Genomic DNA, 23023 nt, shown 5'->3' on the forward strand with positions numbered 1-23023 from the left:
TTTCGTTAACTATAACGAGTCCTCACCTTTTTATTCATTTGTCCAGGTTACCGTATCCGTTTGGGGTCGAGCACGGACAAAAAAGACACCGGGCGTCTCCACGTGGACTTCGCCCAGGCCAGAGACGACCTCTACGAGTGGGAGTGCCGGCAGCGCATGTTGGCCCGGGAGGAGAGACACCGGCGCAAGATAGAGGAGGACCGCCTCCGGCCCCCCTCCCCTCCCCCCATCGTACACTACTCCGAGCACGAGTGCAGCCAGCTGGGAGACAAGATCAAAGGTTGGTGGACAGACAGTCAACCTGCAGACTCACCTGTGCTGTGTTCCAATCCCCATACTTCCAGTACTTACTATACTTACACTACTGGTCAAAAGTTTTAGAACACACCAACTTTTCCAGAATTTAATTGAAAATTATGCAGTTTAATGTCTCAGAGTACTCTGAAATTAATGCACATTTGCAACATTTAGAATTCTTTATTGAGCATGATAGTGTTTTGAAAGTAAAAAAAAGATTCAAAATCACATTTTATGTTGGACTAAAGGACTAAAAAAAGACACAAAATGACCAAAAAAAGACACAAAATGACACAAAAGACACCAAAAGACACAAAATTACTAAAAAAAGACACAAAATGACCAAAAAAAGACACAAAATTACACAAAAGACACCAAAAGACACAAAATGACTAAAAAAAGACACAAAATGACAAAAAAAGACCAAAAGTCACAAAATGACCAAAAAAAGACACAAAATGACAAAAAAGACACCAAAAGACACAAAATGACTAAAAAAAAAAGACACAAAATGACTTACAAAGACATGAAAAGAATTCAAAAATGGACAAAATAGCCCAAGACTCCATAGAGTTAAGTTGTTAACCCATTTCTTGTTCCCTGAAAAAGGCCTACTTGTATAATTCTGAAATGTACATTATTTTCCAGTTTTGGTTAAGCTTACCTTTTTTTATTTACCTCTGGCAGTTCACCACTTACCTTTGGACCCTTTCAAGCTGTTCATTTGACTTGAACTGCTTGAATTTCAATAAAAAACTGGAAAAATTGGGGTGTTCTAAAACTTTATACCGGTAGTGTAGTTTGAGTACGCAGGGTGTTCCGATTCTGATCGCGGTGAAAAGAAGTGAACCTAAAGGACCTGGATGTTGCCCTCATAATGGTCAAAACGCTGAGTGTGGAACGATGTACACGATACGCACTCAACGGCCGCCATCTTGTCTACGTAGCGGAAGAGGCGGAGCCGCTCAGCTCGAAAAAAATGTTTGTAATGGTGCAATCTCCACATTTGCTGCGTTAATGGAGCCATATTGCCGGATTGTAGAAGTAAAGATTAAACAACACAAAGGGTCATTTTTTCGCCGTTCAAAACAGGAAGTTTTTCACGGGTGACGACACAAAGTGGTCCAGAATACACATGATTACACATGACTGACACTAATCGCCTCTTTACAGTCCTACTCCTACAGGAGCTTTTCCCAGTCAAATGGTTGTTTAAATGAAAAACGTAATACCAGTCCAAGCGGATATCAACACTTTGTACTGTATGCCTCATTTTGGACAATTCTTTGGTGTTTTTTAACAACCAACCTTTTGTCTTTGTGCCAAATATAAAACAATATATCACATCTTAAAAGAGTGAACAGTATTTTATAAGTTATTGTTTGTATGTAAGGCTACTTGTTTTTCTTCAAATGTATTTTGTTCAGAAGGTGATGACACTCACCTGCTGAAATCTGCGTACTTAGTAAGTGTGGATAGTGTGCTGCGTTTAAGTACTCATGGAAGTATGGGGATTGGAACACAGCATGCAGCCACAGTGGACAGCTGAACAGCTACATGAAAAAGTTCAAATCATGACTACAGCAATCATTTATTTTTATTTATTACACCCAAACAGCACATATGCAACTTGCAAACCTTCACATTGAAGAAGCAGGAAGCAGCTAAAAGTGGCTTTGTGTCGATGCGTCACTTTAGTCCAGACTGAAATATTTTAACAGCTATTGAATAGATTTTTATGACCTATGGTACAGACACTCATGTCCCCTTCAGAATGAATTGTAATAACTTTGTTGATCCCCTGACTTTTCATTAAGCGCCACCATCAAAATTAGAATTTCTCCAGTACTTTGAATCATCAAGCCAAGCACTCAGCATACTATGAGATATTCTCTCAGATATGCTCTCTAAATGCAACCAGTCAGTTATCTTCTTTTTATGTGGCTACAGTTAGTTTCATTGTGTCCATCTCTCTGTTCACACTGAATCACACTTTAAGTCCTGTAAGCAAACCATGAACCAATCAGCTGTGTGCTCAAGATCAGACTGCATACACTGTAAAAAACGTCTGTAGATTTTACGGTGAAAAACTGCTTAACAGTAAAAGACTGTGAAATGATAAATGAGTTAATTCAGTTTCAGTAACAATGAAACACCATGAATGCATATATCAGCCAAAACAGCATTTTTTACAGTTTTGTTTTTTGAAAAATACATTACTTCACTGTAAAATACACTGTAATATGTATTTAATGTAATATATATACAAGTCATTGCTGTAATTTTTGCATTTATCTTTTGTAAAAAAATAATAATAAATGCATGCGGCATTTATAAAGTATTTTCTTTTCAATTATGTGGCAGAACAGTATTTCTTTTGATGGAAAAAGCTTTTATTTATACAGTAAAAAATGGAATAAAATGGCAATCTTAAACATGAAATCAACAGTGCTAATATCTTTTCACCGTAATATTTAAAAAAGTTCAACCGTTTTTATTACGGTAAAGTTCTGGCAACCACAGCTGCCAGTTTTTTACCGTAAAAACAACAGTTTTTTTACAGTGTACATAACCACTTAAAAGATGGCTGATTGGTCTAATTCCTATCTTACTAAGTTTCTACTTTTTAACAGAAAACACAGTTTTAGATTGTGATTTATCCCTAAAATAACATACAATAAGCATAAGGTTTTTGTAGTGAAATATGGAGGAAATATAAAGATAATTCGGTAACACTTTACAATAACCGTCATTTATAAATGGTAAACAGATAGTTTATTAATGTTTAATCATCATTTATAAACCGTATATAGGCCTTTTAGAATGGTAAATACATAATTTATTAATGTTTAACTAACTAAATAATTTATAAATGACAAATAGATGGTATATTAATGTAAGTTTATAGTTACTTTACCATTAAAAAGTATAATTAATAGTTTATTAATAGTTTTAGTTGCACTTATTTCAATATTTTAACAGCATATTAAGTATGTTAATGATTTTGAAATGATTCATATACCTTTGAGAAATTGGTTGAAAACATTTAAAGATTAAATATGTATAGCACTTTGTAAATGGCTATTAATTGTTTATAAACCATCTATAAACATCACTTAGTTGGTTATTGTAAAGTGTTACCGATAATTCTTCACTTCAGCCTTTTGAATTCCTCGTTTTGATGCAAAGCTGTCATTGTGGTTAAATAGAAACCGGCTGCCTGACAAAAGTTCATCATTTATTAAAGGGATTATCAAAACTGTTTTTTTAAATATTCATTTTATGTTGACTGACTAATTGTTTAATCAACTCGTCCTTTGCGCTCTAATTGGAATAAGTTAAATATTTACCAGTTCAACATGTAACCAGGTGCAGAGGGATGAAGGGACCTAAATATGTCGAAACTGATTCTAAATGTATTTGGAGGCAGCAGCGACAGTAATCTAAACACACTTGACATTTCATTAAGTGTTCCTTAGTGTCTGCAGCCCATTTCTCATCTGAGTGTCTTATACTTCTTGCTGCCTACTGAGAATTTAAAGTGACTTGATACTTGTTAATCATATTCCTTGACTGCAAAGGAGTTGTCCTATAATTTAAACATTTAAATGCTCTGTATAGTTGAGTATAGTTCCCATCAGCATGCAGAGCACATATCAGGAGAGGTGTGAGGATATCTTGTTGAGCCATTTAAATTCTTAATGTAATCAAACTTCTGTGGCAAGAGGTTCCTTGTTGATCCCCGGTGACATTACTCTCTCACTAAAGCCTTAAAAAGCCACTAGATCTGGATTGCAGGTAATTTTTTGGCCTTGCTTTTTTATTCATGACCAATAATTGACCACTTTGCAACTGCCATTATCACATATTTGTCAGATTTGTGGGGGAAAGGTCAGTGTCTTTCATTTTCTAGTGATTGGACCAACTTTTATTTGATTGTATAATTCACACATGTGTCTAAAAATCTGTTTGAGTCAAGAAATAAAAACCCTGAGAAAAGTCAGCCACAGGAAAATGATATTTTTTAAGCTCCATTTACTGGAATGTTTCATGGATTTAGTCTTTTTCTTACAGCTGTTCACAGAGATTCTTTGGATTGTTTACTCGATGACACACTTTGCAGCAAGATAGCGTCTCTTTGTCTGCTGAAATTGTTATGTTCTGGATGGTTTTCTGCAAGTCTTAAAGTCACTTGCCCATCTGTTCCTTGTCAGAATTGCTCTGACTTATGGATAAGAATAAAAGATGCAGGGAAACAAACAAGCAAGAAGTTTTCTATTTATTTATGATAAACCACGGTAATACGCTCTTATATTAGAATTTATGTATTTATGCTCAGATAATACCTCAGGTAGAGAACCATTAAATGAAAATCTGAATCTATCTGGCCTCTGGCCATTGTCAGTGATCGAATACCACTAATATTCCTCCAGATTGTCTATTAATAATGCCGCTGCAGGGAGCCGTGTATTATGAGACCCGACTCTGCCTATAAACAAACAGGAAGAGCCCACGGGATTCATGAGATAACACCTTGATTCAATATCTGCTGTGTGATAGATCATCATTCATGCAAGCCGTCTGATGGACCCCACTGTGTGTGTGTGTGCGTGTGTGTGTGTGTGTGTGCACATGTGCTTGTGTGTGTGTGTGCGCACATGTGCGTGTGTGTGTGTGCATGAGACAAAAAGAGAAATTGAGGGCATCTGCAGAACCGGCTTAAATAAATATAAACCTGAGCTAAGTAATGTTTATGTGTGTGTGTGCAGGTGATGCATGTGCACCATTATTTGTGTGTGTGTGTGTGTGCTTGTGTGCGTGTGCACGTGCATATGTGTGCGTGTGCGCGTGTGCACGTGCATGTGTGTGCGTGTGTGTGTGTACATGAGACAAAAAGAGAAATTGAGGGCATCTACAGAACCTGGCTTAAATAAATATAAACCTGAGCTAAGTAATGTTTATGTGTGTGTGTGCAGGAGATGCATGTGCACCATTATTTGTGTGTGTGTGTGCTTGTGTGCGTGTGCGCGCACGTGCGTGCGTGTGTGTGCGTGTGCGTGTGTGCACGTGCGTGTGTGTGCGTGTGCATGAGACAAAAAGAGAAATTGAGGGCATCTGCAGAACCTGTTTTAAATAAATATAAACCTGAGCTAAGTAATGTTTATGTGTGTGTGTGCAGGTGATGCATGTGCACCATTATTTGTGTGTGTGTGTGTGTGTGTGTGCTTGTGTGCATGTGTGTGCACGTGCATGAGACAAAAAGAGAAATTGAGGGCATCTGCAGAACCTGGCTTAAATAAATATAAACCTGCCCAGCTGTTCAATCTGTAAAGATGCTAAGTAATGTTTATGTGTGTGTGCAGGTGATGCATGTGCACCATTATTTGTGTGTGTGTGTGTGTGTGTGTGTGTGTGCTATGGAGGTCTGAGGTTGTGTGTTCTGACATTCATTCCCTGCTATGCTCTTCCAGCTCCTAAGCAGAGGACAGGACAACCACAGTGGAATAACAACAATAGAAATCAATAAAGTCTCCTGACATCATCTGATTATTCACCAGACAAAGCAGCAGCGCTGCTAAACAAGCCCGGCTTTGTAAACAGCAGCTATATAACACCGTTGTCACCTTTTCTGTCAAATTTTAGCGAGGGTTGTTTACCAAAGATATTTATAGGAAAGACAGAATGCGATTGATTTTACCCCGACACTGTTCTTCTTATTTAACCTCCTGCTCTTTTATGTTCGGCGTATGGATATGATAATTTTTCTCCTCAATCATCTATTTAATCCGCTCTGTTCCTTTCATCCCAAAATGACAGCAAGTTCTTGAAGTTATTTTCATCTCATCATCTTCATGTCCTCATTCTTTCTTCCCAGACGCTCCTGCGTGCGACCTGGAGACAACCCGGCATAAAGCTCCAATAGATGTTGCTCAGACAGCTTGTACAAACATTAAAATAATGCACAAGCATTAATTACATTTAGTGTCAGCTTTATATAGGTACAGAGCTTGGCTTGGAGCTGAATGTGGACATGATTTCTGCTTCTTGCCTCTTTTGCTAAAACACTTTTGTTGTGCGTTCGTTTTGAAATGTTGATGTTGAACATCTTGCATCAGAATAAGAAGGTTTCTACACACACAGAAATTGTTTACTTGTTTTCTGGTGCACACAATGGATAAACATTTAGAGGAACTAAAGACAAGGCAAAGTGTCAAGAACATGCAGTAAATATAGAATAGAAACATCCCAATAAAAGGGAGGTAGGGAGGGATAAATGGTACAATCAGGGATAATGTATGCTCATGTTCAGTTTGTTTGTATGTGTTTTTTATGATTGCACATGAATGCAAATATGTGCAAATAACTGTTATAGGATGATAAAGCTGTAAAGTTGTGTGCAGGATGTGCAAGAGTTGACATTATAGAGAATATGTGCAGTGTGCAGGGATTCTATGTGTTTGTCACTGACCATCAATGGCTCCAGATTAAATTTGCAGAGGCATCTTTCCCCTGCTCTTCATGTCCCAAACTCTTTCCAGACAAATCTTTAGTTGGCAGAGACGGCTCTGTTATCTTACTTCTGTGGTATTGATTTTGGCTACATCCTTTTCTTTCCTTTCATCCCTTTTTTTACTGTCTGCTCTCCTCCTATCTTGGTCAAATGACAGAGTTTGTAAAGACGCCATTTCCTTCCAACTACTTTCCCTTCTGACAGTAAAGTTACTGAGGCAAATTTTATCTCACCATGCTCATATTGACCCGGACTCTTTCTGTCTCCCTCTCTCTCTCTCTCGTCTCGTCCCTTCCTCCCCAGACGACAGTAAGTTCCCTGAGGCGGTGCGTGTGCTCTTGACCTGGCTGGAAAGAGGTGAAGTCAACCGCAGGAACGCCAACAACTTCTACTCCATGATCCAGTCGTCCAACAGCCACATCCGCCGGCTGATGAGCGAGAAGAGTCAGCACGACAAGGAGGTGGAAGAAGCCAAAGACAAGTTCAAGACTGCGATGGCCACCATACTGGCTCAATGTGAGTTTTCTCTGCTCAGTCACACAGTATTTTTATATTCAGTGACCATACTTGTATAATATGCATTTGCAGAACATGTGTTTTCATAGCAAATTACCTCCTTGTCCTCTTTGGCTCCTAAGAACATTTACCACCATCTCACATAACATTATTAACATCACAAACAATTCAAATCAGTCAAGAATTCCTTGCAAAAATGTTCCGTTGCATATATTTTTTCAATTAAAAAAGAAATCTAAAACTCACTTTTATACAGTTAAGAATGTAAGCAAATCATCTCAAAGTTAGTTAACAGCTTCACAGTTTGAAGAAATCAGGGACGTCTGTTAGATCTGATGGAGTCTGTTCCAGGGGCTGGCAGGGATCCTTTCACCATATGGAGTCCAGAGAATCAGCTCCAGACAGTCTGAAACATTCTCACCGACCGGAAATACTGTTTGGTTTTGGTGAAGGGTGGCACCTGGAGGCAGGACATCAAGTAGAAGAAATCCCAGTGTTGTGTTTACGTAATTGGGTTGTCATTTGGTGATAAAACACTGAGTCTCTCCTTTGTTAGTGTCTGTATTATGTATATTATCTAGGGGCCTAGAGCACAACATGAAAAGGCCCCATCTTCCCCATCTCCCAAGTAGCCACAAACAAAGATTAGTTTGAAGAGTAGGTAATATTTATTTACAACAATAACTTAAGTAAATACAAACATATTCTTCAACTTAGGGGTGGACTAAAGCCAAAATAACAAACCAAACAATCCTGTCTTAAAAATAAGAAGTTTACCTGAGAAACCAAAAGTTACAAAATCTTACCTCCCTACCTACTTAAACAGGAGAAAACGAGAAACAAAACCTGGCAACCCACCCTTACTGCTCAAACAAGGGAATTAAGTCCAAAACCACAAGTTAACTCAAACAAAAGTGTGAACCGGTTGGGAGATGAGGAGGATGAGGAAAATGCCTGCTGCCACCGGCGGCCGCCATCTTGGCTCCATTTAAACCAGGTGGTTCCGGCTGCAGCCAATCACGGCCCAGGCGTGGAACCTCTCCACCAATCACACCACGGCTATGACACACCCCAATCTGCATATAAAAAAGGAAAACAAAGACACAGGGCTCACATACAAATGCAGTTTGCTAATAATAACTATAATAATGACCACAGTCATAACAGTCTGTGTGTAAATATCCCTTCTTCTTTACTCTCGGATGTTTGTATTCTTCCAGTTTCGTGCCAGTTGCATTTCACACAATCAGACATCTCATTGACTTTGTATTTGGAGGCTGACAAGGTAAAGTCCGTTTAATGTCCTATCTGATTTATTGGGACACTTGCATTCACACATTCAGCTCCTTTGAATGTCTAGATGTCAGCATGTGTGAAAGGGGCTTGAGTCATGAGTCAAAGGAATGTTAAGAAAGCAAATAATTTTATTCTTTGTTAATGGCATCAGATCACAGAAAAGAACCTCAATAGGAGATGCAATTATTGCACAACTGTAGCACCACAAAGCGAATAAACAGATCAAAATAATAATAAAAGTCACACTGAACTTACTGGTGACGTACTGAACATTAATGAGCAAGTCTTTGAAATTTTATTTGAGCAGTCCGAGACATTTGGGGAGAAAAAAAAGGATCTTTGATTTCAGCTAATGCAGCTGTTATGGCTCACTCTGCAGTTCATGCTGGTGTGAAAGGGAAAGTCAGGACGAGTGTCAGGAAAACTTTCACCACAGTTTGTCAAGGATACTTATAAATGAAAACACTGAATGTCTGTTAAAATCCCCATTTGTGAGACATATGTTTCCTTCAGGGCAAAGTGAATGTGTCAGGGCTGAGACCAGCTCATTTTAGTTCCCAACTTGTTAACCTGGAGATATATAATAATAGTTTTAATATGTAAGTCTGCTATAGTGCACAACTCTCTCCAACCTTCATATTCACAGTCACTGTCTCTGACATTAAGTCAAGTTAAAAAGTCTTTCTTTACTAATCAAAAGCATGCTAATCATCTTTAACATTGAACTTCCTCGTCTGGTCTAATTTTTCAGTAAGCTGTCGAGAGTAAATCTGTCAAGAAAACATACTGATATTTTATTCTAAACGATATAAAGGATATATTATTTATGACATATATGAAGTAATTCAAATTAACGATAAAATCTGCATCCCTTGATTGCCAACCCTTTTGATTTTCCTGCTCCTCCTCCTGATGTTCTCCTGGAGATTCAAATCCCTCAAGTTCTACCCCTCGCATATAGAAATTTCAAAGTCTGCCCATCAACTGTGTTTTTCTTAATTAACATAGGCCGCCTTATTCGATATACTTCAGTCAGTTATGTTGCAAGAGAGAGCAACAGATAAGCACACACACACAAGCAGACAGACAGGTTTTAAATGTTTTTCTATATTGATTCTATTGCAATGCTAAAATACTAGCCACCAAACTACATTACAGCAATGTTTACACCGTTTGGATGTTACTTTATGTTTTGATTCTTGTAGGAATTAAGCTTGACTGAACTTACTTACTTTTTATTCGTCAAGTATTTAATTCACACAGGAGTATACAAAAAATGTGGTTATTTTTAGATAGATTAATATTTATGTATTGAAATGCCTGAAAACATGCTATATCGTTGTGATGTATCTATCCTTATCAAGATATGAAATTATCTTTATCCAAATAGAGGATTCTGGCCATATATCACCTCGCCCTGAGGTCTATAGTGATGTGGTGGTCCATAGAATAATTTCTATGAACATTTGAAAAGCTTGATGGAAACACCAAAATTTGATAAAACTTTTCGAAAATGTATATAACTTTCTTTACGCTTGCTGCAGGTGGTTTTTGTCTGTCGTGGCAATTTTGACAACTGCACTAAGTTAATGGGTGAGCTGGCCAAACACAAAGCACTCAATACTCTGTTCAGCAAGTTTTATTAGCACATTCGTGTTCCTTACACCGCACATTCCTTACACCGCACAATCCCGAATGGCTCTTTCACAGTACAACAAAGTCCCATACACCGCTCGACTTATATCTGTTGTATTTCCCAACATTGATTCTTCAACAAGTCTCAATGTGGCCCTATCTTCCTGCCCTAAACATCACTTCAGGACAGACCCCACTCATCTACCTGTTCCCCTCAATCATGGTGTTATCAGAGCTAAATTCACAGTCAGTTCCCACAATGCCTTGTGTCTTGAATATCAAGTAGGTCACCGCCTACTTCATGTCCCACCATGCAGGAAACACCAAATTTCCTTCACATGTCTTTTTAAAACAAAAAGATAATGCGCTAAGCAGGAGATAGACACACTTATTCCACATAAGTTCTGACGTAGCGAACATTTATTTCACACGACTGATCAGCTGTTTCTGAGCTGACACGAAAGAACAATTGTTGCCCAGGTGATGCAATTCCTGAAAATTTCTCTCCGTTTTCCCTCGTTGGTGGCCGAAGTTTTCCGATTAGCAACCGACAGCACCACCGTCACCTCCACTACCGTTTATGCAGCTCTGTTTATTAAATCTAAACCAGTTGATGGAAACGTCCGTAATTCACATTTTCTAAAATGCCACATTTCCAAAGTTTGCTTCAAAATTTGGTAACGCTTTATATTCAGGTCCTTGTAATAACCATTAATTAACAAGTAATAAGGCCCTTGTAAGTCCTTACAAGATGCTTATTAACATTATTGTGTGTTTATAAGCTTATATAAGTGTTAATAATGGCATTACAAACACCCATGACCCACCCATTATGTCTTTGCCATGCCTTTATTAATCTTATATTGTTTGCTTATTGATATTAAAATATACTTTATTGCTCATCTATTATAAGTTAACTATAAGTTAACTATGCTTTTTGCAACTACCGGATCTAAAGCGAGAACAATGCCTTATTACTTGTTAATTAATGGTTATTAAGGACCTTATTATAAAGCGTTTTCTTTGACTTTAATGGAAGCACAGCTAGTGTTTGATTAGAAAAGAGTAGCAGAATCGCATGAATACCGCCACAGAGAAATGCCCTTCAGATATAAACTGTCGGGCACTGACGCCTCATGTTTAAACAGCCTTGATGTATATTTCTAGAATAATTGTATTTATCGACCCTGTCACCAGTCCAATAACCAATCCAGCCCATCTGGAATCTTCCTGTTTCTCCCCATTAGTCACTTCCTTCCTGCCAGAAATAGCACTAGCTGGCTATGAACACCGTAAGGTTTTGATCAATGGATCATAAATGTTGTTGCTCTTTTGTTCTACTTGACATGTGTTGTGTTGACAAATTGCTTCTTAACACAGTAAATTGGCCACCAGTCATAGAAACTAGTTATTACCAGTGAGTTCACAGGTTAAGGAGCATGTGGGCCCATTGAGTGTGTCCCTCTCAATCGCACATACATGCACTGGCTAAGCAATTTATCCTATGTCACAGCCCCCGGGGAATATAGCACTATCTACACAATTTACCATTCAGTTATTGCTATACTGTGGGTAACAGGTGCAATCGACCATGCTACGCCGCAGTAATTCCCATGACACTCTGCAGTCTGTCGTTTCATCACAGGTCACCGCTCTGTACACGGCATATCAAATGCTCAGACACCCAGAGAGAAATACCACCACATAAATACGCTCTAACCCACACATTTTCACACATACACTTCTCTCTCTCTCTCTCATTCACTCACATAAACTCTCACACCGAAAGTATAATCCTTTACATTAATGATAAAGCCATTTTTTGAAGGGCACATATGTTCCAGGATAAACTGATCCTCTAAACACTGTGAGACAAAAATAAACTTCCAGCAGGTTCTGCCCTTCTGACGGCAGATGGATTGTTTTCATGCTCAAAATGGTTAAATTCAATATAAATCATATATTATATGATATTTATATGAAGTGATTCAAATAAACGATAGACTCTGCATCCCTTGATTGCCAACCCTATTGATTTTCCTGCTCCTCCTCCTGATGTTCTCCTGGAGATTCAAATCCCTCAAGTTCTACCCCTCACATATTGAAATTTCAAAATCTGCCCATCAACTGTGTTTTTTTAAATTAACATAGGCCGCCTTACTCGATATATTTGTCAATTGTGTTGCAACCTTCTTACTAACTTACTTACTTATTTGCTTACTTGCTTACTTGCTTACTTACTTATTTACTTACTTATTTACTTACTTGCTTACTTGCTTACTTGCTTGCTTGCTTGCTTACTTACTTATTTACTTACTTGCTTACTTGCTTACTTGCTTACTTGCTTGCTTACTTGCTTGCTTACTTGCTTACTTACTTGCTTGCTTACTTGCTTACTTACTTGCTTACTTGCTTACTTGCTTACTTGCTTACTTGCTTGCTTACTTGCTTACTTGCTTACTTACTTGCTTGCTTGCTTACTTACTTACTTGCTTACTTGCTTACTTACTTATTTACTTACTTGCTTACTTGCTTACTTACTTGCTTACTTACTTATTTACTTGCTTACTTGCTTACTTACTTATTTACTTATTTGCTTGCTTACTTGCTTATTTACTTATTTACTTATTTACTTGCTTACTTGCTTACTTGCTTACTTACTTACTTACTTACTTACTTACTTACTTACTTACTTAATTAAAACCCTAATCCTGCAGTAACTTATACAATTTCCAGGAGAGGTCAGGTATACATTTAGTAAAAAAATGAACCTGCAAGTTTTTAGTCAGAGTTCGGTCATAATAGATTAATTTGGTGACTGCTAAGCTGGAGTTCACAGATTAATGGACAGTTAAAGTGAATGAATTATACTGTAACATGAATCTGTGTGTTCTTGTGCAGAATGAACTATAGCGAGTAGGTATTAGTGAGTGCAAATTCAGTTCTTTTAAGACAGGTTTTATCTAACGTAACAGTGTTCTTTGCATTTGCAATTTAATTGGTTACAGAATATATATGATAAAGTAAAATACATATGTTGTGTTGTACGAGCAAACCTTTGGGGATTTAAGGTATTTTCTTTTACCCATTATTACTTGCATTGATTCAGCTGGTTTATCTTTATGTTACTCTACCCGTATGCACGCTGAACACTGTGTTCTCATTTTTTTTTTATCTTATCAGATGCATAACAATGTGTTGGACATGTGCGACATGACAAAAGGCACAACAAACTATGAATGGCTTGTTGAATAACAGAACACAACAATAGTGAGTGCCTGTCCCCTGAGATCCTTGATGCATATAGATCAGCTTGTTTGTATTGATATCAGCGTACGTTGTACTGGTTTCAAAAGGGCAAATTGAAGTGTGCAACAACCTCCGAGGACTTTCTCTTTCTTAGTCTCTCTCTCATTGAACCGTATGGGTCTTCTTCTGTCTGTCACTCACCCTCACTCTCTTTCTTTCTGTGTTCCCGCTCATTAAAGGCCATGCACATCCAACACAATAATCCATACAAACACTTATTTCTATTCATGAGTTTGTCTTTGCTCGCCGTAGTTCCTCCCATGCAAATGCCAGCACAGAGATTGGTCTCCCATGAGGCAGTTTTGCACACCACACCTGTGAACAAAAGACACATCCATATTTACCGAGCTCTGCTCCCTTCCAAGGACACATTATTACAGGCTTCCTCACTGCTGTCACCTTGATGAGAATTATCTTTATTAAAAAGCTCTTGACATTGTCCCTGTTATGATTATTTTTTTAAGTTGTCAATTTACTGAACGCCATAGCAATAACACACAGGTTTCAGTAAAACTTTCTGTCCGCTATGGAGATGTGACACAGTGGTGCTGCAACCAGAACTCCACCATATCCAGTAGAGCAGTAGTTCTCAACCTTTTTGGGTCGCGACCCCCAATTTAACATGCATGTTGTCCGCGACCCCCGCTCACTGAACAGAATCTCACACGCACAGTTCAGATCACCCAAAAAAGACAAAAAATGACCAAAAAAGGAAACAAAATGACCAAAAAAAGACACAAAATGACTAAAAAAAGACACAAAATTACCAAAAAAGGAAACAAAATGACCAAAAAAGACACAAAATGACCAAAGAAAGACACAAAATGACAAAAAAAGACACCAAAAGACACAAAATGACTAAAAAAAGACACAAAATGACAAAAAAGACACAAAATGACTTACTAAGGCATGAAAATAATTCAAAAATGGACAAAATAGCCCAAGACTCCATAGAGTTAAGTTGTTAACCCATTTCTTGTTCCCTGAAAAAGGCCTACTTGTATAATTCTGAAATGTACATTATTTTCCAGTTTTGGTTAAGCTTACCTTTTTTTATTTACCTCTGGCAGTTCACCACTTACCTTTGGACCCTTTCAAGCTGTTCATTTGACTTGAACTGCTTGAATTTCAATGAAAAACTGGAAAAGTTGGTGTGTTCTAAAACTTTTGACCGGTAGTGTATGTTGAATTTGTGTTAAATAAAGACAGACAGACAAAGACTTTGTCCATTCTAATTGTTGCACATCTTCCTTAAAATGTAAGAGTTATTGTCCACCTAAATGACATTAAACACATCACCTTAGTCAGATTTCAGCTATTACTTGGTTAACTGACAGCATTCCCTACCCCTAAACCACAGAACTCTTCATTATCAATCAGAAGAGTTCTAGATATTGGCTTCACCATCAGGCTGTCCCAGACCTGCCACTGCTTCGTGGTCATTTTGTGTCTTTTTTTAGTCATTTTGTGTCTTTTTTTGGTCATTTTGTGTCTTTTTGGTCAATTTGTGTCTTTTTTTTGGTCATTTTGTGTCTTTTTGGTCAATTTGTGTCTTTTTTTGGTCATTTTGTGTCTTTTTTGGTCATTTTGTTTCCTTTTTTGGTCATTTTGTGTCTTTTTGGTCATTTTGTGTCTTTTTTCGTCATTTTGTTTCCTTTTTTGGTCATTTTGTGTCTTCTTTTTGTCATTTTGTGTCTTTTTTTTGGTCATTTTGTTTCCTTTTTTGGTCATTTTGTGTCTTTTTTTAGTCATTTTGTGTCTTTTTTTGGTCATTTTGTTTCCTTTTTTGGTCATTTTGTGTCTTTTTTTAGTCATTTTGTGTCTTTTTTTGGTCATTTTGTTTCCTTTTTTGGTCATTTTGTGTCTTTTTTGGTCATTCTGTATCTGTTTTGGTCATTTTGTTTCCTTGTCCGGAGGCATTCCTCCATCTGATAAAGTGCTGACTTCCCATTTCCCACCTGTTTATGCTAACCGTTTAGGGAATACATTAGACATTATGGTCGTGTCCTTGTTAGCAGAGGAAATGATGAATCTGACCAGGAGTCTTGCTAGCACCCCAGGCTGTGTCGTGGCGCTAACCACAGCTAGTTCCTAGCATGTCCTGCTAGGCTTGACTGGCTTCCATCTAAAACAGAGGCGAGGTCTCCTGGGGGCTTCGCTCTCACCGGAGGGATTGTTTCACCACTCAGCGCTTCCAGAGAGCGGGTGGAAAAGGCCAGTTAGAGCATCCTCTTCTTCTGTTACAGGAGTTTCCCTCACATCCCTCTGCCATGGAAGAAAGGCTGCTCTGTGTTAGGTTTGGCCTTTATGCCCTCTTTCTGGCTGCAGCCAGGCACGTCTCACTATAGAGCTGGGCACTTGTAATGTATAAATACAGTAAGAATCTGTCATTTCTTCAGTTTCTTGCAGTTGTTTTTTTTCTAGGCAGTTAGATTTCTAAAATATATGCATTTTCAATTGACATCAAACAATATATTTCTGTCTTCTTAACCCTTTGTCAGGCGAATAACTATATTTGGAAACTTCAGCGGATATCTAAAATGAGTAATAAATTAGTCATTTTGTGTTTTTTTGGTCATTTTGTGTCTTTTTTTGGTCAATTTGTGTCTTTTTTGGTCATTTTGTTTCCTTTTTTGGTCATTTTGTCTTTTCTGGTCATTTTGTGTCTTTTTTGGTCATTTTGTGTCTTTTTTAGTCATTTTGTTTCCTTTCTTTGGTCACTTTGTGTCCTTTTTAGTCATTTTTAGTCATTTTGTGTCTTTTTGGTCATTTTGTGTCTTTTTGGTCATTTTGTGTCTTTTTGGTCATTCTGTGTCTTTTTTGGTCATTTTGTTTCCTTTTTTGGTCATTTTGTGTCTTTTTTTTAGTCATTTTGTGTCTTTTTTTGGTCATTTTGTTTCCTTTTTTGGTCATTTTGTTTCCTTTTTTGGTCATTTTGTGTCTTTTTTTGGTCATTTTGTATCTTTTCTGGTCATTTTGTTTCCTTTTTTGGTCATTTTGTGTCTTTTTTGGTCATTCTGTGCCTTTTTTGGTCATTTTGTTTCCTTTTTTGGTCATTTTGTGTCTTTTTTTGGTCATTTTGTATCTTTTCTGGTCATTTCGTTTCCTTTTTTGGTCATTTTGTGTCTTTTTTTAGTCATTTTGTGACTTTTTTAGTCATTTTTTCGTCTTTTTTTGGTCATTTTGTTTCTTTTTTTGGGTGATCTGAACTGTGCGTGTGAGATTGTGTTCAGTGAGCGGGGGTCGTGGACAACATGCATGTTAAATTGGGGGTCGCGACTCAAAAAGGTTGAGAACTACTGCATTAAACAAACACAAATACAGCCAGATATTGAGCGATAAAGCAGCATCATTCCACATTGACCAGCGAAGTAATCTGGGAATATATGTATTATTAATACCAAAATATATACGCACATTACATTTGTTCAAGGCTTAACTATGTTGTTCAATATAAGAGCCTCTATACACAGCCATAACATAAACACAGGTGCCTTGGAGCCAAATGGTAATATCAATACACCATAATTCAGCCTTGAGCTGATGCAGCCTTAACCCTGAACATATGAACAGAAGAAGGGAAGCTGCATGTCGTTCTGCAGAGAGCTTGTTGTTTTTATAATGTCATTGTGTTGAGTGATGGAGGGAATATATTCACATGAAATGCTGAACTCACCGTCTTCAGCTGGAGGCAAAGATAGCTTCCAGAAGTACGACGGTGGTCTCTCCAGTCAGCAAAAATACATATAAAGGAGGTTATCTTATGAATACTGAAGTTTACATGATTTGCATAATTGTACTCGATCTATGTAACAACTGGCATAACTGAAACATTAGGAGGGGAACCTACTGTATTCATTTGAATTAGCTTTGGTCTACCATAGTGCCATCATACAGGTTTCATTAGATAATCAGTCATCAGTCATGAAAAAAAACTTTCAAATATGTAGTTTAGTGCTGAAACTATGCTTTAAATGCTTTGTTTTACTCTCAATATTAAAAGATGTTGTGTTTTGTGATTGTTCCCACAAATACTGGATGTCTCTACTCACCTGTGAGAAATATTCGGCCCAGTTTTTAATGTTTTTAATTTGAGTCTATAAACCTAAGCTTGAATATACTTGTAAAATACACAAAATCCTTTTCAGGAGAGGTAAGGTATACATTTAGTAAAATAATTAACCTGCAAGCTTTTAGTCAGAGTTAGGTCATAATAGACTTTTAGTCAGTATTTTGTCTTAAATATTATTGTGAAATGTAATAATTATACTTAAAAATATAAGAAATACAAAACTGAAGAAAAAAACTCCCCTAATACTGATAATTTTTTATTAACAAATGTTTAGTAAAGTTGTCACTCGCTATTGTAGAAGCTACCTGGCTAACTTAGTAATTGTTCTCACCTGGACTGTAGTTTTTGGAAGGCTGGTGTCTGACTGATGGACATACAAAACGTACGTTTATTTTTAAAGAGTTTTGTATGACCTTAGAACAAGTGGACACTTTATGCAATAAACTCAGTTGTGTGACCTTTTTGTATTCTACACATGTACATGCTCAGTTTGAGCCTTTTTTTTTTTTTTGACAGTAGTAGTTTGAACGTTTTTTTCTAAGTACCTTATTTCATTTCTCTTTAAGCTTTGCTGTAATTCAGTATATTCCAGTGTGAAGCAATTGTTAGCTTTCAAAATGGCTTCACAAACACTGTGTGTCTTATGATTTGTTCGTCTGATCTGAGCTGCATTTTCTCCTTTGAGCAAACAACAATTTGCTGTTGTTGCTTTGTTCTATATGACAAACAATATCATTCAAATGTACATCTGCCTCTGTGAGTCGTGTCACAGGAGGAGATGGCTGAGGCTCACAAATGCAGTGTAATTTAACGTTTGGCTGGTAAACACATTGAACATTATGTCCTGTATCTCCACTGGCTCTCAGAATTAGAGGCAGATTCCTTATAAAGCCTATTGCTCTGTGTGACACAGAGGATGCTGCTTCTACAGCTCAAAGTTTTCTCCTTCGCCGTAGGGAAGACAATAAACATGATGGAAGTGTTTTGTTGTTTTTTGAGTCAACCTTCCATCTGCTGGTGCCCAAAACTCTGTAAGCTTTCATGCAATTTGCACTCGAAGAACAACATCTTATTTCCAATTTTATTCTCTGTTCACACCATAGAACTGCACATTCTGACTGATACAAGATGTAAAATACAGCTCAGGGGCCAGTATTTGCTGCTGATGTTTTCATTTGATGCTCTCATCAAGTTACAGCGCACAATATTTAGAAATAATGTGAAAATTAATTGGCAATGCTACACCTAACATTTAAAAACAGCAAATCCCACAGTACGGTTTATGATCTGATGCATTTTCTTCAAAGGAAAGAGTTTTATTTTCAAGGACAGTAGCCAGTTTTAGCTCTTTGCATTTTCCCAAAGCAACTACGGATCTCTCATGGGCTCGACTATTATAACCAATTTCACAAGAAAATAGTAATTTCTGTGTCTCCAATAGTTGCTCTTCTTTTCAATACTAAGTGCTGTGCAGAAATAGAGGCTAAAAAGAGAAGTGGAGGATTGGAAATCTTTTATGTCAAGACATGCTATGCTACATAGAACCACAACACAGTCAAACATGTTTTCTCCTCCTCTCCTAGTATTAAACCTCACGCTTCTATAAATTATATAATATCATTAAACTTTGAAGGCCCAAAGAACCTCGCACACGGTTTCTTCACACTCGAGAGTTTTTGATCCTACGCAGCTGTCAAGGTGACTTTTCCCAGTGTCAGAACTTTGCTGTAATAATACCATCAAAAGCTCACAGATAAGGAGAAAATATATTTGGACTTTCAGAGTTTTTGACTTGTCGTCCTTTCATCATGATGTCAAATAAGATAGAAATTCGCTAAAATGCGTTTGACTTTCTTTGTTATGCTATGTGTCTATATATGTGTGTATAAAAAAATATATCAATGTTTAATGATGTTTTGATCCAGCTGATTTAAAAGTTTCACTCCTAACACTTTTTTTCTGTTTTCCCCACATCAACACCATTTTTTTCCTCTCCACAGTTGAACAGATTGTGTCTGTATTCCAAGCTGCTTCCAAACAAAAAGCCTGGGACCATTTCTCCAAAGCTCAGAGGAAGAACCTGGACACGTGGCGTTCACAGGTTGAGGTTGGTGTTTTCATTTTCATTCATTCAGTCTTTTTTTGGTCACTTTGTGTCTTTTTTTGGTCATTTTGTGTCTTTTTTTAGTCATTTTGTGTCTTTTGGTGTCTTTTTTTAGTCATTTTGTGTCTTTTTTTGGTCATTTTGTGTCTTTTTTTAGTCCTTTAGTCCAACATAAAATGTGATTTTGAATCTTTTTTTTACTTTCAAAACACTATCATGCTCAATAAAGAATTTTAAATGTTGCAAATGTGCATTAATTTCAGAGTACACTGAGACATTAAACTGCATAATTTTCAATTAAATTCTGGAAAAGTTTGTGTGTTCTAAAACTTTTGACCATTAGTGTATATCTGTTCCTAAAGCCATCAGCTTCTGGATGAAGTTTTGTTTTCTGACGTAGTTTTGATGCAACTCTGCTGTCATATACAGACAGACAGGAAAATATTGCATGTTTTGTTTGGGCTGAACATAGAGGTTATCCATCTCATCATTTATTTCAGAAACTGACAGGGCTTTTCTTTTCTTTTTTTAATTTTCTGTCAGATAAATGCCACGTTAATTACAGTGAAGATTTGTGTTTAATGGAGTCTGGCTTGTTTCTAATAGGGAGTGCAGACCTGATTGGTGAAGTTTTGATCTGCTGAGAGTCTCTTAATGTCTGAGAGTTAGTGTTGTAATCAACAACAAGATATTTCACACACTCACAGAAACACTGCGTGTAATGTGTTCTGTCCACACGCGGGAAACGTGCGTCACTGCGAATCAAGCGTTGTCACTGCATGCTGCTGAAACATTTTCTCTGCTGAATGTCAATGAGGCCCGATTCTTTGTGAATATTCATGTACAGAATCAAAAGAGAATAGCGTTCGTTCTGCTCTATCCCCTGCAGAACTATGAAAATGCTAATACGTTTCCAGAAATAGATTTATGACATTAACAAGCATTCAGAGCCACTGCTGGGAGCTGTCCACATTACACTGTTGATACATTAATCACACTTTACACTTTAACCCACGAATATTGATTTGCTGTTAGGCCTCTACTCACTGCTGTTAACTCCCCAGAGTGGTGACAGTTGCCTTCGCATCAGACGTTTGGCCGTTCAGGGTGAATCTCTGTGTTTGTTACCGCTGCTGTTGAAAAGCCTCTCGTGCTCAACATAAGTGTAAATCAGCTCCTGAATTATTCTCCGTGTCTCCGTCAGGCCGGGTGTTGTTTCTATCACTGTATCTGTAATAAGACAAACAGCTGCACTCCAGACAGACTGCCGCACACTGCAGCTATAACTCAACACAACTTCATGGCTCACACAATTCATACTTGATGGTTTTTTTAGTTGCCTAAATGAAGCAAATCAAAAACCAATAACTCACGAACTAAATCAGAAGCCTTCTCTTCTTCCATTTCGCTATTTCTGTAAAATAAATGGTCTATTCTTTTACGAAGGCTGGTTCCCAGTGGTGGTTCTACACAGGGGCCTCCTGGGGCCACTGTGTCAAATTAATAATAAAATGATCAATTTATAACAATGAACAATGGAACAATTCTAACCTTTTTTTTGTTCAAACAATATCTTATTGTACACAAAAGGAACCCAGCATGTGAACACATTTTGTGTCTTGTTTAGTCATTTGTGTCTTTTTGTGTCTTTTTTGTGTCTTTTTTTGGTAATTTTGTGTCTGTTATTATGTCTTTTTTTAGTAATTTTGTGTCTTTTTTGTCATTGGTGTCATTTATGTGTCTTTTTTGTGTCTGTTTTAGTTATTTTGTGTCTTTTTTGGTCATTTTGTGTCTTTTTGTGTCTTTTTTTGGTAATTTTGTGTCTGTTGTTATGTCTTTTTTAGTTATTTTGTGTCTTTTTTGTCATTGGTGTCACTTATGTGTCTTTTTTGTGTCTGTTTTAGTTATTTTGTGTCTTTTTTTGGGTCATTTTGTGTCTTTTTTGGTCATTTTGTGTCTTTCAAGACATTCAAAGATTTTGAATGCTTAGATATCATCGTTTGTAATGCCATTATTAACACTTATATAAGCTTATAAACACACAATAATGTTAATAAGCATCTTATAAGGACTTACAAGGGCCTTATTACTTGTTAATTAATTAATGGTTATTACAAGGACCTTAATATAAAGCGTTACCGACTCTTTTTTTCTTCTTTAAACCACTTATTAAAGTAAAGGTCCCTTTTACAAAGTAACAATGCCAAACCACTCACAAGTTGTTTTTGTGTCTAAATGTAAGAAGACCTTGTGGCACTTTCAGAAAATAAAAAGTTCCATCAGTGATTTGTATAGTTTTTGAAAGCCACAGACGATCAATGTGCTACCATAGAAAGACAACAATAGACAAATCTAATAGACTAATCTTGTAAAAACAAGAAAGCGACATTTGTGAGTTGAATGAAAGATTAGATGTGTTGAAAACTGGAGAACCAAATTTTTTTTCTGTATAACACCGGTGTGCAGGCTTCTGCTGTGGAGGAAATCATCAGAACGGAAAAAAAGTCACGTCTCTTCTTGCTCTCACTGAGGTGAAGCCTGTTATGTCACTTCAGGGACACCAGTCCTCCCTCCCCTTTGACATGGCTCAGGAAATTGAAGTGGACAAATTGAAAAGATGGTTGAGGAAAACAAATGTGGAGATGTAACCACCGTGCAGTTATTGCACGTTGTTGGATTTTGTGTTGTTATTCTAACCAAGTGTTTGCTTAGAAAATGTCTCTTTTTTTTGGAGTATCCGTATGTCACACATGTAACAAACAGTTTTCCTTTATAATGTTTTATTCATGACTGCTTTGAAACATTTTAAAATGTTCAGGGGGTTCTTGGTGTTAACAGCAAGATGTCAGATTCATGAAGGATTACTGCGCTCTTTGATCGGTAGTTCTTTAACATGCTCAATAGCCTGTTTTAATCCTGCCGTCTTTTATCTGTTATATACTTTCACACCACATTAACCAGGCAAGAAAGGCCTTGTGCCCTCCAATGTGATAATAGAGCATATCCACGCTCGTTTTATGTGCACGTGTGTGAGAGAAAGAGAGAGAGGGAGAGGGAGTCAGGTTGAAAGGACAATATGATCTCTCTGCAGGTCAAACGGTATTTTTCACATTATTTCAAATTATTTTATCATGAATCTATTGAATAAACGCTGCAGGTGTTCATATTTTTCACTCCTTGGTGGATCCAATTTTAGTTTCAAGGGGTGATGCGTCACCCTGTTGTCACATGCAGCATGTATCTGTGTACGGTGGTGTGTGTGTGTATATTTAAAGGCTACATG

The 23023-nt window shown here is 37.2% G+C and overlaps 1 protein-coding gene across 1 annotated transcript in view; it reads left to right on the top strand.

Moving 5' to 3' along the window:
- LOC131981619 (ecto-NOX disulfide-thiol exchanger 2-like) overlaps window positions 1-23023 on the top strand; it is a 331480-nt gene that overhangs the window by 260062 nt on the left and 48395 nt on the right. Inside the window, exons 7-9 of the mRNA XM_059346003.1 lie at window positions 47-280; window positions 7112-7324; window positions 19637-19743. Coding sequence (XP_059201986.1) covers window positions 47-280; window positions 7112-7324; window positions 19637-19743 — 554 coding nt within the window. The remainder of the gene's footprint in view (window positions 1-46; window positions 281-7111; window positions 7325-19636; window positions 19744-23023) is intronic.

The sequence above is a fragment of the Centropristis striata genome, chromosome 12, assembly GCF_030273125.1.
Source record: "Centropristis striata isolate RG_2023a ecotype Rhode Island chromosome 12, C.striata_1.0, whole genome shotgun sequence".
In the NCBI taxonomy this organism is placed as follows: domain Eukaryota; kingdom Metazoa; phylum Chordata; class Actinopteri; order Perciformes; family Serranidae; genus Centropristis; species Centropristis striata.